This window comes from Leucopleurus acutus (assembly GCF_964270905.1).
Source record: "Leucopleurus acutus genome assembly, chromosome: 9".
In the NCBI taxonomy this organism is placed as follows: domain Eukaryota; kingdom Metazoa; phylum Chordata; class Mammalia; order Artiodactyla; family Delphinidae; genus Leucopleurus; species Leucopleurus acutus.
Window position 1 is genome coordinate 86,695,247 of NC_139144.1, and position 15,938 is coordinate 86,711,184.

The 15,938-nt window shown below is 34.7% G+C and overlaps 1 protein-coding gene across 3 annotated transcripts in view; it reads right to left on the bottom strand.

Moving 5' to 3' along the window:
- Positions 1-753: 753 nt before the first annotated feature.
- Positions 754-15,938, bottom strand: part of TMEM209 (transmembrane protein 209) — a gene marked incomplete at its 5' end in the record, with an annotated part of 29,159 nt that continues 13,974 nt past the window's right edge. For 2 of the 3 annotated variants that reach the window (XM_082846969.1, XM_082846970.1), the window contains 7 exons: positions 754-2,473; positions 5,346-5,419; positions 7,110-7,207; positions 7,308-7,422; positions 9,023-9,120; positions 10,562-10,687; positions 13,529-13,625. In XM_082846969.1, the coding sequence (XP_082703095.1) occupies positions 2,419-2,473; positions 5,346-5,419; positions 7,110-7,207; positions 7,308-7,422; positions 9,023-9,120; positions 10,562-10,687; positions 13,529-13,625 (663 nt within the window). In that variant the 3' untranslated portion in view covers positions 754-2,418. Of the gene's footprint in view, positions 2,474-5,345; positions 5,420-7,109; positions 7,208-7,307; positions 7,423-7,733; positions 7,907-8,251; positions 9,121-10,561; positions 10,688-13,528; positions 13,626-15,938 lie in introns of those variants that run through there. The other variant, XR_014326476.1, reaches the window with a different exon arrangement.

Consider the following 15,938-nt stretch of genomic DNA (forward strand, 5'->3'; position numbering starts at 1 on the left):
AAATGCAGAGGTGATAAATGAAGTCACAGAATGAATGAGATCTCTAAGGAAAAGCATAAGCAGTGAGACAAAGGACCAAAGCATGACCTTTGAGGAATGCCCGCATTCAAAGGATTTATAATCACAAAGCTGAGTTTAGAAGTGCCACCTACATGCTGCATGTCTTCACCACTAAATATCAGTTTAAAGTGTATATCTGAGAAAGTCAAGCAACACAGCATTTTTATGTTATAGTAGGAACCAAATTATAAACATGCCTCTAAACAAATCTGGCTGAAGAAAAGGCTGATATTCATAGAGAAAAAAAGAATACGTGATACAGTGAACATAATCTAGAAGATTCGTGGATTTGATCCCACAAGGATGAGTCAAGCAAAGAAAATAAAAACTTGTGAGAAATATTTACTAATTTTAACACAAGGACCAAAAAATTTCCCATGTTTGCAGTGCACTGTCTTCCTGAAGTATGAATTCAAACTAATTCATCAAAGTATTTTTAATAAAAGCTATAGTAAGTATATGCTGGCTCAAACATTTGTGAAGACAAGTTAATAAATGAAAGCCACCCAGAGTATAGTAACCCATACCACCCTTAGTATGCAAACAAAATATCTTTTCTTTTTAATGTGTACCCCTAGTCTTTTTACGTGAAATATTTACTGTATATTGCATTTCTGACACACAAACTTTTTTTAATATAAGAAATGACACATCATTTTTTATTCTTTGTAATTGTGAAGTAGACACACCAACTTCTGAAACAGGAGACTTCGATTTTTACATGTTCTTATATTTAACATGTTTAATTGGTATTTTATCATAAACAAATTTAACATACATCAAAAGCAGTTAAAAGATAGAAACTTCCTTTCCTTTGGACATCTGACTTTTAAAAAACAGGAACAAGATTTACAAATTACACAAAACGAGCTGCATATGTAATAATGACACGGAGTTATTGAGAAAATACTAGTTTTAGTCGTTTCCAGGTAAAGCAGTCTCTAGTAACATGTCAACCCCAAAAATGCATGCAATTGCTAACTAGCCTTAGATATACTACATATACATGTAAGATAATAAAGATGGAGAGTCAAGCAAAACTTACAAACTTGGTTATTTCATACTTTCCAGATATTTTGAACATATCTAAAAAATTTAAACAGATAAGATATATGATTTTAAAGGGAATTCAATACAATATTATGGAACAGTGAAACTGAGTTATTAAAACCAAGGCAATTGTTTTCTTGATGTCTTCAGCCTCTTAACTAAGACCTAAATAGTTTAATTCTATCAGCTAAATTTAACCCAAGAGTTGACTTTTTATTTTTACAGTTGTTTATTTCTTAGTTTACAGTCTTTTATTCCTATCAAGTCTTTGAAACCGGTGTGATTTTACACTTATGGCGCATCGCAATTTGGACTAGGTGTGTTTCAAGTGCTTAACAGCCTCAGGTGTTGCTGTATTGAACAGCACAGGTTTAGAGAGACATATAAAGAAATGCACGTGCCTATGTGATTTCAAACCATGGTCGGTGATATGAAGCAAAGGTGAAAGGTACCAAGAGAGAAAACAGTCAGGGGATCTGCGGGAGGTGGGAATGGAAGGAGTGGGGGGAAGGGAGAGCTTCTTTGGGAAAACAACATTTAGGCAGAGCCTAGAAGGGTGCTGAGGAGGGTTGGCTAGAGTGGGGCCGGAGTGTCTCAGGCAGCGGGAGTGCACGGAGGCCCTGGGATGAGAGCTGAGAGAGGGCCAGTGTGGCTGGGGCATGGAAGGAGAGGGGCAAGGCAAGACTGGAGTGGAGGCAGGGGCAAGGGGGGCAGGAGGAAGATCAGGCAGCATCTTTCAAACCATGTTCAAGACTGTGAACTTCATCAAGAGTTGACTTTTTAAACATTAATACCGTCAAACCTCTTCCAATAATATTTTTTAAATGCATATGAACTATTAAAAGTTTATCTCATTTCTTTAAATATGGGCCTTGGGCTAATTTGTTGAACACTGGGGTAATATAAACACTAAAAAAAATAAGCAATTTGCTTTTTTAAAAAAATTATTTATACTAAATAACTCAACTGAAAAAACAATTTTTGTGGGGAGGAATCAGGCAGATGATTCTTATTTGGGGGGTTACAGTGAAGAAGGACTCAATTAAGGGGGAACTGCACTGTTTTGGCCAACAAAAATCTGAAGGATTGCAGTTTTTTCCTGAAATGATAAAGTAATGTTTCTTGGTGTAGAAGATATAGGGCATACTTTTACAAAGAAGTTTCATAATAGCTAATTTTTTGTTAAATCTAAAGTCTGTAACATACACATATGTATCTTATTTCAGAAGAGGCAGTGACTCAGAGATACTTAGATTCAACTTCTGATTCAGTCAAATGAAGTCCAAAAGTTTGGAATTAAATGACCCACTACTCGCCAAAAATCCACAAAATATTCACACCGGATAGACCAAGATTAACTCTCCTATAAAGAGAAAAAAAAAAGTTTTAGTGGAATTGATTGCCCAGCATTTAAGGTCTTTTCTCAAATAACTAAAATAGGAGTCTTTACAAGGGGTACATGTTTAATTAACATTTAGTGCTTTTCTGAAATAAGTTATGTTACACATGGTTTATCAGGTGAATTCCAGAAACAGTAATTACTTTCTTAACTGTGCTTAAAACCCAAATTTAGAATAAATGGACTTATGGAGTGTTGAAAATTAATTTTTCAGTGGACCTCAAGAATTATTACAACAGATAGAGTTAAACAGGACAATTTTAGCAAGTAGGATTTAAGTAAAAGTGTCAATTAAATTTTTAAAAATTGAGGAGTTAGAGATGCTAGGCCTCTTAGAGAATTTTACCTGTTCAAAAAAGGTCATTTCATCAACTATATTTTCCCATTTCTCCATACCCTCACCAACACTGCAAATGATAAATTTCAATTTGATAGAAAAAATGTTTTAATTCTGGCTTGATTGTATATGAGACTAAGCATCTTTTCATGTTCATTAACCATCTGCACGACACTCTTCTATGAAAGTCTCTCGTGTCTTTGACCATTTCTTATATTTTTCTTTTCTAATTAACGTATATGCTCCTTATACATGATGGATATCAACTTGGCTTTGCTCTAAATGTTGAAATTATAAGTCTTTGTCTCAGTTTGTCATTTAGTTTTAAACTTTATTTATGGTGTCTTTTACTGAACAGGACACAAATTACTGTGCAGTCAATTCTGTCTAGGTTTTTTTTCCCTTTTGGATGTAAAACTTTCATCTCATTCCACTACCGCACAAATATGTGGCATTGAACTGATAATGGATTTGTATTAAACTGCTGTGTTATGGGCATGATTCCAAATGGTCTATATTTGAGCCACTTGCTTATTTCCTTTAAGCAAAGGAAATTTCCTTCCTTTAAGGTATAGGAGAGCAGTTTTTAACATTTGATTGTTCCAAAATGTATTAAAAAGATTAATCATATTTTAAGTTAATTTCAAAGACTTTTCCCTTGGTTAAAAAAAAAAACCCAAATAAATAAAACACAGATTAGTTTTAGTCTAAAATGTTTCATTTTCCACATGTAAGTTCCTCATTCAGAGAAGATAAGCACTTTAAATATTATACCAATTCTTTTGGGCCTCTGTGTAAATTACTGCCCCACTAAGATGTTACAGAAAACCCAAATGAACTTTTTGGCCAATCCAATACTTTTAAAGATTTTACATTTTTACGTATATGACAAACTATATATGGTACTCAACACAAGCTTCATGCTGTCATGACAAATCACTTATGTATCAAGTATCAATTTAGATTTTTAGAGAAAAGATAAATTTTCAATTAAAACCAAAAATTCATTATTTATTTAAAATACTTCTAAGTTAATTCCTCACTTCAAAATAGTCTTCCAGAAACACTGTTAAGAATTACAAAACAATATATTTATAGCACATTCCATCTTTCTAATACATGTATATCTTTCTAAATACTGCTAGAAAATTTAGGAAAAAAGTCTGTATTTACTGACACAGAAGAATATCCAAGATATACCATAAGATTAAAAGGCAGGTCACAGAGTAATATGTTTGGGTACAATATATTTTTAAACAAAATGAAAACTAAAAAAAAATCAACTTTCCCCAGAAAGGAGTCTGAAAATGTACACCTGAAACTGTTAACACAATGGATACCTCGAGGGAGAGTTGATAAGAAGAGAGAGTTGATCAGAGGGGAGTTTTCAATGTCTAGTTTATACACTGCTATATTGTTTAAATATTTCTATATTGAGCATGCATTATTTTTGTAATTAAAAAAATAAGGAAAAAAGAGCCATGGTAGCATAAATATTCTTTAACTCAGTATATCCAACGCATTATTTCAACATGTCATCAATATACAAAATTATTAGAGATATTTTACTTTTTCTTTTTTGGTACTAGGTCTTCAAATTCTAGTCTGTGTAGTTTACACTGATAGCCCATCTCAATCTGGACTAATCATGTTTCAAATGCTCAATGCCACATGTGGCTGGCGGCTGCTGTATTGGACAGTGGAGTTCCAGAACCTGTATAAAACAGGGCACCTATAAAACTGAAAAGAAGCATGCGTACCAAACTGGAACAGACCCCTGATGTTTTCTATTCAGCCCTTCCCTTTACATTTTTTTAACCTCTACACAGTGCAGGCAGAGATGGACCCAGAACACAGATTTTCAGACTTCCAGTCCTTGCATTACCAGATTTACCCAGCATTAGCTGAGGTCCATTTACTTCAAATATTATTTGAAGGACTAAAATTTCAAATCATCTAAATAACAAGACAGCAATTTTGAGTTTATTGTAACAGTATGTGAGCTTCATTACTAAGTATTTAGAATAAACAAAGTAAACAATTTCAACTGACCATTTTTCCATCCCAATTAACAATATTATGGAACTGGTGCTGACTTAGTCTCTCTGAAAGTGTAAACATTTTGCAGAAGGCTTTGTGTCTGAAGTGGGATAGCTTGAATAAATAGAACTCCAGTTTTGTTTTTGTTTTTAAATTTTAAAGTGGCAAGAGCCTGATATATCAGGGTTGTTCCTCTGGGGGACACAGCTGTAAAGCCAATGATGTGGTCAAATTGCCTTTTTATCAATGGGGAAACGGAGGTTCCAAGGAATTACTGTAATGGACTTGCTCAAGATGGCAGAGCTGGTTAGTGACAGGGGTGAGCTAGTACTAGAAGCCATATCTCTTACTGTTCAGTCCACAAATCTTCAGTATATGATGCTGCCTTCTGCAGAATCTGAACATAAGGAAAACAGTGTATAAGTTAAGTACTTGTATTTTTAAAGCATAAGTACTTACCCAAGCATTCCTGACTCTTTGGTCTTTATGATGTAGAGGAACATTAATAATGTATGAAACATATTATTTCGGCCCTGGAACAAAGACAAAAAATACAGCAAGATTTAAACCTAACGAAACCAAACCATTCAGCCTGATAGGTAAATGCGATCCTATCAATTTATATTCTACTAACTCGGAATTCCATGTAATTCAGCCTTTCATTCATTCATTAAACAAAGTGCCCACTTTGTGCTAGGAAGTGGGAATACTGTGGTGAATAAAACAGAGAGGATCCATGTAATTGAGGAGCTTAAGGTCTAGTAGGAAAGGCAGACAGGAAACTCAGAATTACAATAAAGTGTGATGAATGTTATGAGGAAGAAGAAGGTGTAGGGTGCCATGGGAACGTATGCATTAAACCCAGAGTAGTGAGGCAAGCAATGCCTCCCTGAGAGAGAAATTTTTAAATTGAGACCTGAAAGATGAGCAGAAATAAACACATTGGGAAGTTCCCATACACGGGGAGCAGCATTTATGAAGGTCTGGATGGGAGCTATTCTGAAGCTGGTACCCCTGTATCCTACACACAAAAAATACTCTATCCCCCAAATTAACAGCATAAACAACAATGTTGGAATTAAAAAACCTTTAATCACACTTCAAAATACATTATGATGTATGTTAACAGTGTAAGTAACATATTAAATGTAAATTTATTTTATCTACAAGGGACTATGAGGCAGCATTTTGCCAGCACTAAAATCAAACTATTATATGTAATTTCTGGTCTGTGAAATAGCTCCTGATTTAGATTTTCAATTTACTGATTAACTTATACCTGCTTATTCTGATTTAGTGTTTTTACTAAAAAATCTTAGGATATATGATTTTTAAAGACAGTGTTTCTTTAAAAAAAAAAAAAAAGGATTTGCATGGAACTTGAATGGCCCAAAATATTTACACTTACAAAGTTGAAATATTAAACTTAAAAAAAAAAAGAAATATTCTCTTCCGGGTATCTGATGAAGTGAAGGATACAATTTATGATTATAGTCTATGTAAAATTTCTTAGTATAGATGCTGGTAACAAAAATAACTGCAAAGGTCATCAACAGAACTGATGTTTGTAATCAAAAGTAAAATACCTGGATAGAAGTGTAAACTGGTACAATCATCTTTTTGATAACATATTTTAACAGCCTTGAAAATATTCTATAACCTAGAATTCCATTTTTGGACTTCAGGCTAAAAAACTACCCAAAATGCAGACAGCTATATGCATAAAGGTATTTATGATAATGAAGACTTAGAAACATCCAAAATATCTAACTGTAGGGGAGTGGTTAAATAAATTATGTTATAATTTTATTGTGAAGTTTTAAAATAGCCATTAAAAAGTGTTTTAACGAAGATTCTTAAAGGCATGGAAAATTGTAACATTAATTTTAAAAAGGATATAAAACTACATAAATAATATGATTTCAACCCATAAATAAGTACAGAAAAAGACCAAAATGTAATTTATCAAAAAAATTATACCAAATGTTAACAAGAGCTTCCTGTAAATAATGGAATAATGAACTTTTCTTCCTTTTCTTCTTAATTCTCCAAATTAAGCACATATTACTTTTAGAGTTTTAAAAAAAGGGATACAAAACTAGCATTTTTCCCCTAATTTAAAAAGTTTACCTATTCCATAAACAAGAGAATCTAATTTTAAAAATATTAACAAAGCAAGTCATCCATGACATTAGTAATAGCAACTGCTACATTTAGAAGTACCTTTGGAAGACTGTAGAAATGACGCTGGTAGATTAGCTCATAATGGGGAGGGTTGATAGCACTCTGATAAATGCAAAAAACATTCTCATTTGTCACGTCTGTAAAGGAAATATGCTACATTAAAAAAACAAAACCAAACCACTAGATGTATTTCATGTGAAAAGCTCAATTCATCCTTTTAGGAGAGGTTGTTTATACCTGGTTTATTTGGTGTCTGAACAAAGTGCTGAGAAGTAAATGTTTTTCCATCAGGGTATTTAGGATGTGGAGGTAGTCTGGAATCAAGGTAGGTGCAAAACACATGCATGATGATCTGAAGACGAGGAAACAATTTTTCAAAGTCAGCATGAAAATCGATCAAGTATGTATGTGGTACTTTTAAAACATGTTTATAATGACTCCAATTTTTTTTTTTTTTTGCGGTACGCGGGCCTCTCACTGTTGTGGCCTCTCCCGTTGCGGAGCACAGCCTCCGGACGCACAGGCTCAGCAGCCATGGCTCACGGGCCCAGCCGCTCCGCGGCATGTGGGATCTTCCCGGACCGGGGCACGAACCCGTGTCCCCTGCATCGGCAGGCGGACTCTCAACCACTGCGCCACCAGGGAAGCCCATGACTCCAATTTTTAAGTTTTTCTCCAAAGAAAGAATTAGCAAAAATGTTTTCAAGTGGTTGTATCTGTAAGATGAAATCTATGAAATGAAAAGATTAGAGCAAGACATTCCTAGTTTTCTGTTAAGGGGATCATTCACACCCATATAGGTAATTAACAGCAAAATCAAAATAAAATACATGGGGCTTCCCTGGTGGCGCAGTGGTTACGAGTCCGTCTGCCAGTGCAGGGGACACGGGTTCAATCCCTGGTCCGGGAAGATCCCGCATACCGCGCAGCAACTAAGCCCGTGTGCCACAACTACTGAGCCTGAGCTCTAGAGCCCGCAAGTCACAACGAGAGAGGCCACTGCAGTGAGAAGCTCGCTCACCACAACTAGAGGAAGCCCGAACGCAGCAACGAAGACCCAATGCAGCCAGAATAATAATAATAATAAATAATAAAAGAAAGCCAACTCCCTTGCTAATGTGAATACAAATATATGTTTAAAAAAAATAAATAAATAAAAATAAAAAATAAAATACACATACATTCAATTCTGAATTTGAGTATCAGCATTTAAACTTCATTTTCACACATAACAGTCACTATAAAAAACAAAACAAACATAATTTTGAAAAACTCTTAAATGCTCAAAAAATTTATACTCTTTGATTTCATAAATCTAATTCTAGGAATCTTTCTTAAAATCATAATCCTAAATAAGAAAGAAACATGCATTATGTTACTCCTGGCAGTATTATTTAAGACAGAAAAACAAAAATCCCTCCCCCACTACATGTCTCCCAAACTTTTAGGTCCAATATAGGAGAACAGTTAAATGACAGTGTGTAATAGTGCAAATAACACTGAAAAGTGAAAAAAAGCAGGAGACATAATTTTACATATGGGATTATTATATCTGTATCGATAAAAACATTAAAAATAGCACAATATAAGTAAAGAAAAAAAGAGAAGAAAATATACCAAAATATTCACAGTGGTTGGGTTAAGATGCTGGTACAAAAATTTTGTATTTCTACTTAGTTTCTAAGTTCTTTTTATTTATTTTATTTTCATTTTTATTTATTTATTTATTCATTTATTTATTTATTTTCTTTTTTGGCCTCACTGTGTGGCTTGCAGGATCTTAGTTCCCTGACCGGGGATTGAACCCGGGCCCATGGCAGTGACAGCCAGCACTGAGTCCCAACCACTGGACTGCCAGGGAATTCCCTCTAAGTTCTTTTTAATATTCATTTTTATAATGGAAAAATAAACCCAATAACAAAAATGTCAAACTGATAAAACTGGGGACTTACAGCAGAATCAGTGGGCAGGTCTGTATCCCACTTGCGGCCTTTGAAGTCTCCACCTCTATTCCATCGAAATGAGCTCATACAGCCTCCTTGGGAAAGTTCTGTAGCAACAAAGGTAAAATAAAACAAGCTAAGAATATACAAGAAAGAAGGAAAAAAAAAAGGCTAAGGGGGGGCTTCCCTGGTGGCGCAGTGGTTGAGAGTCCGCCTGCCGATGCAGGGGACACAGGTTCGTGCCCCGGTCCGGGAAGATCCCACATGCCGCGGAGCGGCTGGGCCTGTGAGCCATGGCCACTGAGCCTGCGCGTCCCGAGCCTGTGCTCCGCAATGGGAGAGGCCACAACAGTGAGAGGCCCGCGTACCGCAAAAAAAAAAAAAAAAAAAAAAAAGGCTAAGGGTTACAATAAGGAAAGTATAACATCTAAAAACCTGATCAAAACATGCAGACAAAGAAATACAAGATATAAAAAATTAAATAGCACCATGGGGACTTCCCTGGTGGTACAGTAGTTAAGAATCAACCTGCCAATGCAGGGGACACAGGTTCGAGCCCGGGTCCAGGAAAATCCCACATGCTTTGGAGCAACTAAGCCCGTGCGCCACAACTACTAAGCCTGTGCTCTAGAGCCCACGAGCCACAACTACTGAAGTCCTTTTGCCTAGACCCCGTGCTCCGCAACAAGAGAAGCCACTGCAATGAGAAGCCCGTGCACCACAACGAAGGGTAGCCCCCACTCGCCACAACTAAAGAAAGCCCATGCGCAGCAAAGAAGACCTAATGCAGCCACAAATAAGTAAGTAAGTACGTAAGTCATGATAAATGTTTATTCCTAAGTAAGTCATGATAAATGTTTATTCCTAAACCTCAGTCCAAACCTAGACTAGAGAAGGGGTAACATTACATTTTCAAATTAAGATTTATGATAAATCTAAAGAGTGAAATACTATTTCTAAAACTTGTTTTAGTGATGAGAACATTTTACAGAGTTTATCCAAATAAATGTAGGGAGGCATAAAGAGAGTATGTGGGAGTACCAGGGAGGCTAAATTTCCTGAGTCTCAAGTCAGTCTCCTCAGAAGATCATATTTCCCCCAAATAATCAGAATATAACAGAAATATAAAGAAGCAACGTATTACATATGACTTATAAAAATCGAAAGAAATAGGATCGGCATGCTGAAATTATAAAGAATGTCATTGTGGCATCCATTCTTGGTAGCTTAAGAATAGAAAATGAGTGAAATATTCATGTGAGCCCATTTAGCTCATATTTAAGTTTCCCTATTTAGAACAAAATTAGTAACTAATGTATTCAAGGCTAACTACATTATTTTGACCATTTTTAAGCATACAGAATATAAAACTCAAAAGTTGTTCAAGTATAAGCCTTAATAAAGCCATTATTAAATACATATTTATAAAATAAGATCATACTTCAGTGATACTTATAATTAAAAAAATTTTTTGTTCCATGTTACTTGTATAAAATTTCAAACTAGTGAAAAAGCTCTCATTTTTTCCCTCTTCAAATCAATAATTACCTTTGATCCTTTCAAACAAGTATTCCTGATTTGGCGTGAGGTCTAGATACTGCACGATTGTATTTAGAGTTGGAATGAGTGGAGCTTTGACCAGAGCAGCCTGCTTCAAGCTAGTAATACTAGCCTCTGTTAAAATGAAAACACACAGAAAACAGATTATTCCTTATGTGGATCTTTGAAAAAACTTCAAATGCTCTTCCTTCAATAGATGTTGAAGGAATAAAGGAAAGCAACGATAGTTTATCTTAACAAGCTGCATTATCTACTTTACCTACAAAATATTTGATCATTTCTGGCAAGGTGGCCAGATTTAAACAAACACATGCGTACTCCAAAAACAGCCAAATCCATTTTGCCAGATCTATAAACAACTAATAGAAGATTTTTGTGGGGTATATATAAAAAGACACATGAGAGCTTTCAAAATCAGGTTGAATTAAAAGTTGCCCATTATGCCAGTGACAAGTGAACACTTTTTATGAGTGATTTCACTCATCACTTCATGAAAGACAACTATCCAAAGAAATGAATAAACCAACAAAAAGTTTCAAAATGTACAACCATACTAGTAATACCCAATGCTGGGAAAAAGGCTTTCTTATATGTGACATTATTGCTAGAATATAAATTGGTATAAGCTTTTTGAAGGGTTATGTGTATTAAAAGCCTTAATATATTTATACCTATTGAACTTACAACTTCACTCCTAAGAAATTATCCTAAGGAAATAATTATGAATGTACACAAGTATTTAGGTAAAAGGACATTTACTTACAGCATTATTAATAACAGCAAAGGGAAAATCTTCTAAATTTTAAATAATAAAGATCACTTAAATACAATATATTACATACATAAAAAAGAAATACAAACTAGCCATAAAAATAGTACTGGAGAATATTTAACAAAATAGAAAAAGTGGAGGGAAAAAAGCAGGTAACAAAACAGTATGACCCCAATTTAATTAAAAATATATACATACATATGTACTATTTGCTCAACTCCTAAATATACACTTTTCACATTTTAATGTTGTTCAATTATGGTATAACTTACCATTGATATATATAGTATCATAGTATTTTTCTCCAAAAGGAATAAGTGATTGTGATTTAAAACGATTGACTGTGGTTATCTACTGGAGTGCAATCATGGGTAATATTCTTTGTGTATTTCTGTACTTTCCAAATTTTCTACAATGAACATATGCATGTTGCTTTCATAGTGATAAAACAATGTTATTCTTTTTTAAAAAGCACATCACACTGGTAAAAATGTTGTGAAAGATAACATATTTTTATAGCTTATAAAAAAGCTCAAAAAGGATAAGCATAGGTTCAAATAACATTACCAAGAAAGTAACCCTCTGACTTTGGAGTCAGAAAGCTCTGGCCTCAAATCACTGCTCTGTGACACTGGGCAAGTTACTTAACCTCTCTGAGTCTTAGTAGTCTGATCCATAAAATGTGGCACTAAAAGCTAGCTTTCAAGGTTAATGTGAGTGTTGTATACATTATATACAAAATATACGGATACTCAACACGTGGGTACTTTAGTGATGCACAACACTATATTAATTATTCCAGAGAATAAAGACTGATTAAAAAAAGATACCCAAAAGCAAGTAGAAAGTGTTAATGTGCAATCCAAAGCCCTTACGTATTTCAAAGAGAAATTTATTCTCTAGAAAGCTGATTCACTAAAATATTCCTTATTTATTTTGAAACCTAATTATTTAACACTAAATAAGTTATAGTATATATATACTTTAGGCAAATTATATTACACAAAACCTTAATAATTTTATTTTTAGCAGATAAGAAAAATGTATTTTTCTTATATTGAAAAAAGGGGACTTTAAATTAGCACTGTACAATTTTTTATGCTTTGTACAATTTTAAATTAATATCTAATAAGAGACTTGTATCTTGAATATATAAAGAACACCTACAACTCAATAATAAAGAGACAAGTAACCCAATTTAAAAATAGGTAAAGGGGAAAAAAAACTGGATAAAGGATCTGAAAAGATATTTTGCTTATGAAGATATATGAATGGACCAGCCCATGAAAAGATGCTCAACATCATTAGCCATCAGGGAAATGCAAACTAAAAATACAATGTGATACCATTTCATATGCATTAGGATAACTGAAAAAGACACATAATAAACAAGTATTGGCAAGGATGTGAGAAACTGGAGCCCTTATACACTGTAGGTGGGGATGTTAAATGGTGCAGCTGCTTTAGAAAACAGTCTGGCAATTCCTCAAAAGGTTAAACATGGATTTACCATAAGGCTTAGCAATTCCACTTCTAGGTAATACCCAAGAGAAATTAAAATATATTCACACAAACATTTGTATGTATGTGTTCATGGCAGCATTATTCATAATAACCAAAAAAGTGAAAACAACCCAAATGTCAATCAAATGATGAACAGGTAAACAAAATGTGGTAGATCCAAACAATGGGATATTATTTGGCAATAAAAAGAAATGAAGTACTGATAAACACTACAACATGGATGAACCCTGAAAACATTGTTAAGTGAGAGAAGCCAGTCACAAAGGACAACATATTGTATGATCCCATTTAGATGAAATATCCAAAACAGGCCTATATAATGAGACAGAAAGTAGGCTGGTAGTTGCCTAGGGCTGGAGGATGGGTGGTGGTTGGAAACGGGTCTATGGGGTTTCCTTTTGGGGTGATGAACTATTCAAACTTGACTGTGGGGATGGTTTGCACAACCCAAACCTTTGAATTGTAGACTTTAAATGGGTGAACTGCATATATCTCAATAAAACTGTTATATTTTTTAAAAAGTGATATTATAGACATTTAGTTTTTTTCTTCACCTCAAGATAACAAAAGGTGTTGTTAAACAGCCCATTACAAGAAGAAATTTTCCACTTGGCAGATTCACTGAAGGAACTCAAACGCTGGGCTCTATTTTCACATACCTCCTATTTGCAGCTCTGGACAACCCATTCGCCTCATTTGTGTGCTGACAGACTCAATCTCTTGTACAAGTGGCACTAATATTGTCTCATTGATCCACTAGGAAGAAATGAGGTAATGATTTTACACACTCAATTTTAAAGCATTTCTCAAATAATTATTTTCATGAAACTATTTTTGCTGTCTTGTACTTGAATATTAACAGAGTATAGTGAAAGAGAATGGAAGTAGCAGCTACCTGAAGTCTAGAGAGAGATAAGTAAATATGCTAACGGAGTATAACTTGACTAAGTTATATTCTTAAATCACATATGCCTATTTTTTAAAGATATAAAACTTTCAGCTACATGTTAAGTTTTTCTTAAATTCCTCTTTCTAGGATCATTATACTTAGCTAAAAGGATCATCTTCAGTTTACATTTCTAGGGTAATTATTCACACATTTACACATGTAGCATTTATACTGGTTTGTGATTAGCAGAATAGTTTTTAAAACTAAACATAACTTAGATTAACATAACATAACATAGATTAGCTCTCAGCAGGCTCACTCAATCCCCTAACCATGTGGAAAACAGATTTTACTGTACTTGAAACTAGTTTGTGAATATTACAATATTCACTTTAGGACTAGGAATTTCAAATTCCACTTTGCATGGCTGATATCAAACTCATTCTGGGATGTGAAAAGACTGCCCAAGGAAATACCCCATCTAGTTTTTGTGTTATGTGTTTTGTGTTTGTTCACAGCAACTTCAACCACCATTTCTGTTTCCACACTTCTGTTTAACCATAAAGTAGAAGGATGAAAACAAGCTTCAGATCAAATACAAGTCTATACAATTCATTATAAAATTTTTGAATTAAAAAGCCTCTGAAAATGAAGTGTTTTTATAATCTATTTAGCAAGAAAATTTGATATAATGGCAAGACCTGAACTGAATTCCTGTGAAGCTATTATTAGACTTTATCCTACCTAGTGTGACAGTTCATATGCTCTGCTGCAGAAACATTAATGTGGTTGATTACTGAGTACTAACAAGACCCTGCTACTGTATTACAAAATATATGGTATATGCATATACTGCTTTTTAAAAAAAACTACAAAAAACCCTAAATTTCAGAACATTGTAGCCTAAGGAATTCAGATAAAGGGCTGTGTTTGTATTTCTTCTAAGCTAATACTTCTGACCAAGACTTTATAAATATATTAACATTTTTAGATAAGCCTATGAGTGGAAATAAAAGAAAGTACAGTTCTAGGACATCATTTCACTTGTTCATTCTTCCAACATTTATTAAGTGTATCCTACTTGCCAGCCACTCCTAGCCTGCAACAAAATTATCTACTAGCTCCAGGAGAGAGATCTAGGCCTCATTCCCAGAAAACCTGATTGAGTAGTTCTAGGGCTGGCTCTGGAATTCTTATTCAAAAAAGCCAATCAGGCTTCTGGTTCAAGAAAGTAGGCTACTACTTTCAGCACTCCTTCTTGATACCCTATTTAAATTATAGTAAAAGAATAAAAAAGGGGCTTCCCTGGTGGCGCAGTGGTTGAGAATCCGCCTGCCGATGCAGGGGACAAGGGTTCGTGCCCCCGTCTGGGAAGATCCCACATGCCGCGGAGCAGCTGGGCCCGTGAGCCATGGCCGCTGAGCCTGCGTGTCTGGAGCCTGTGCTCCGTAACGGGAGAGGCCACAACAGTGAGAGGCCCGCGTACCGCAAAAAAAAAAAAAAAAAAAAAAAAGAATAAAAAGAACAAGTGATTTCAACATATTTCTAGAAACTATACAGTGGGTGGATGAGTGTTGAAGGATCAAACAGTGGAAGAAGCAGCAGCCTCTACAGAATCTAAGTGGAGGGGCTTCCTGCAGTGAAGGAGGGGCCAATTCGCCCCCCTGGAATCCGGACAAATGGGTACTACAGAGAACAACAGAAAGAGGCAGGGTTGAAACCAGGGAACTAACTCACTCTGTATATGCAAGAGCTGGCCTTGCCAACCTCTAGGCCAAAGATTAGAAGGTTCTTCTTTAGAAAAATCGAAGAAATTGATATACTCTGAAGTAGCTTCAAGCATATGTTATGTTCTCTAACTCTGAAGTTTTCTGACATTAAGGACCTCATTTTTGCTCCCCTCACATTTCTAGACACATAACAGACTGACAGGAAAGCTCTTTGAAAAGTAAAATTGAGATGTTGGGAAAGGGAAAATCTTAGCAACTAAATACACTGTTCCTTTATCCACTCAAAATACACTGATTTGCTAAATACAGAGGGAAAAAAAATCCCCAAGAATACGGACACTATATGGTAAACGTCATGTTTATTCTTATATATGTGCCACACAAATTGTACTTTTAATAATACTTAATTCTGATATTCTAATTAACATCTCTAACTGATATTCTAACAAC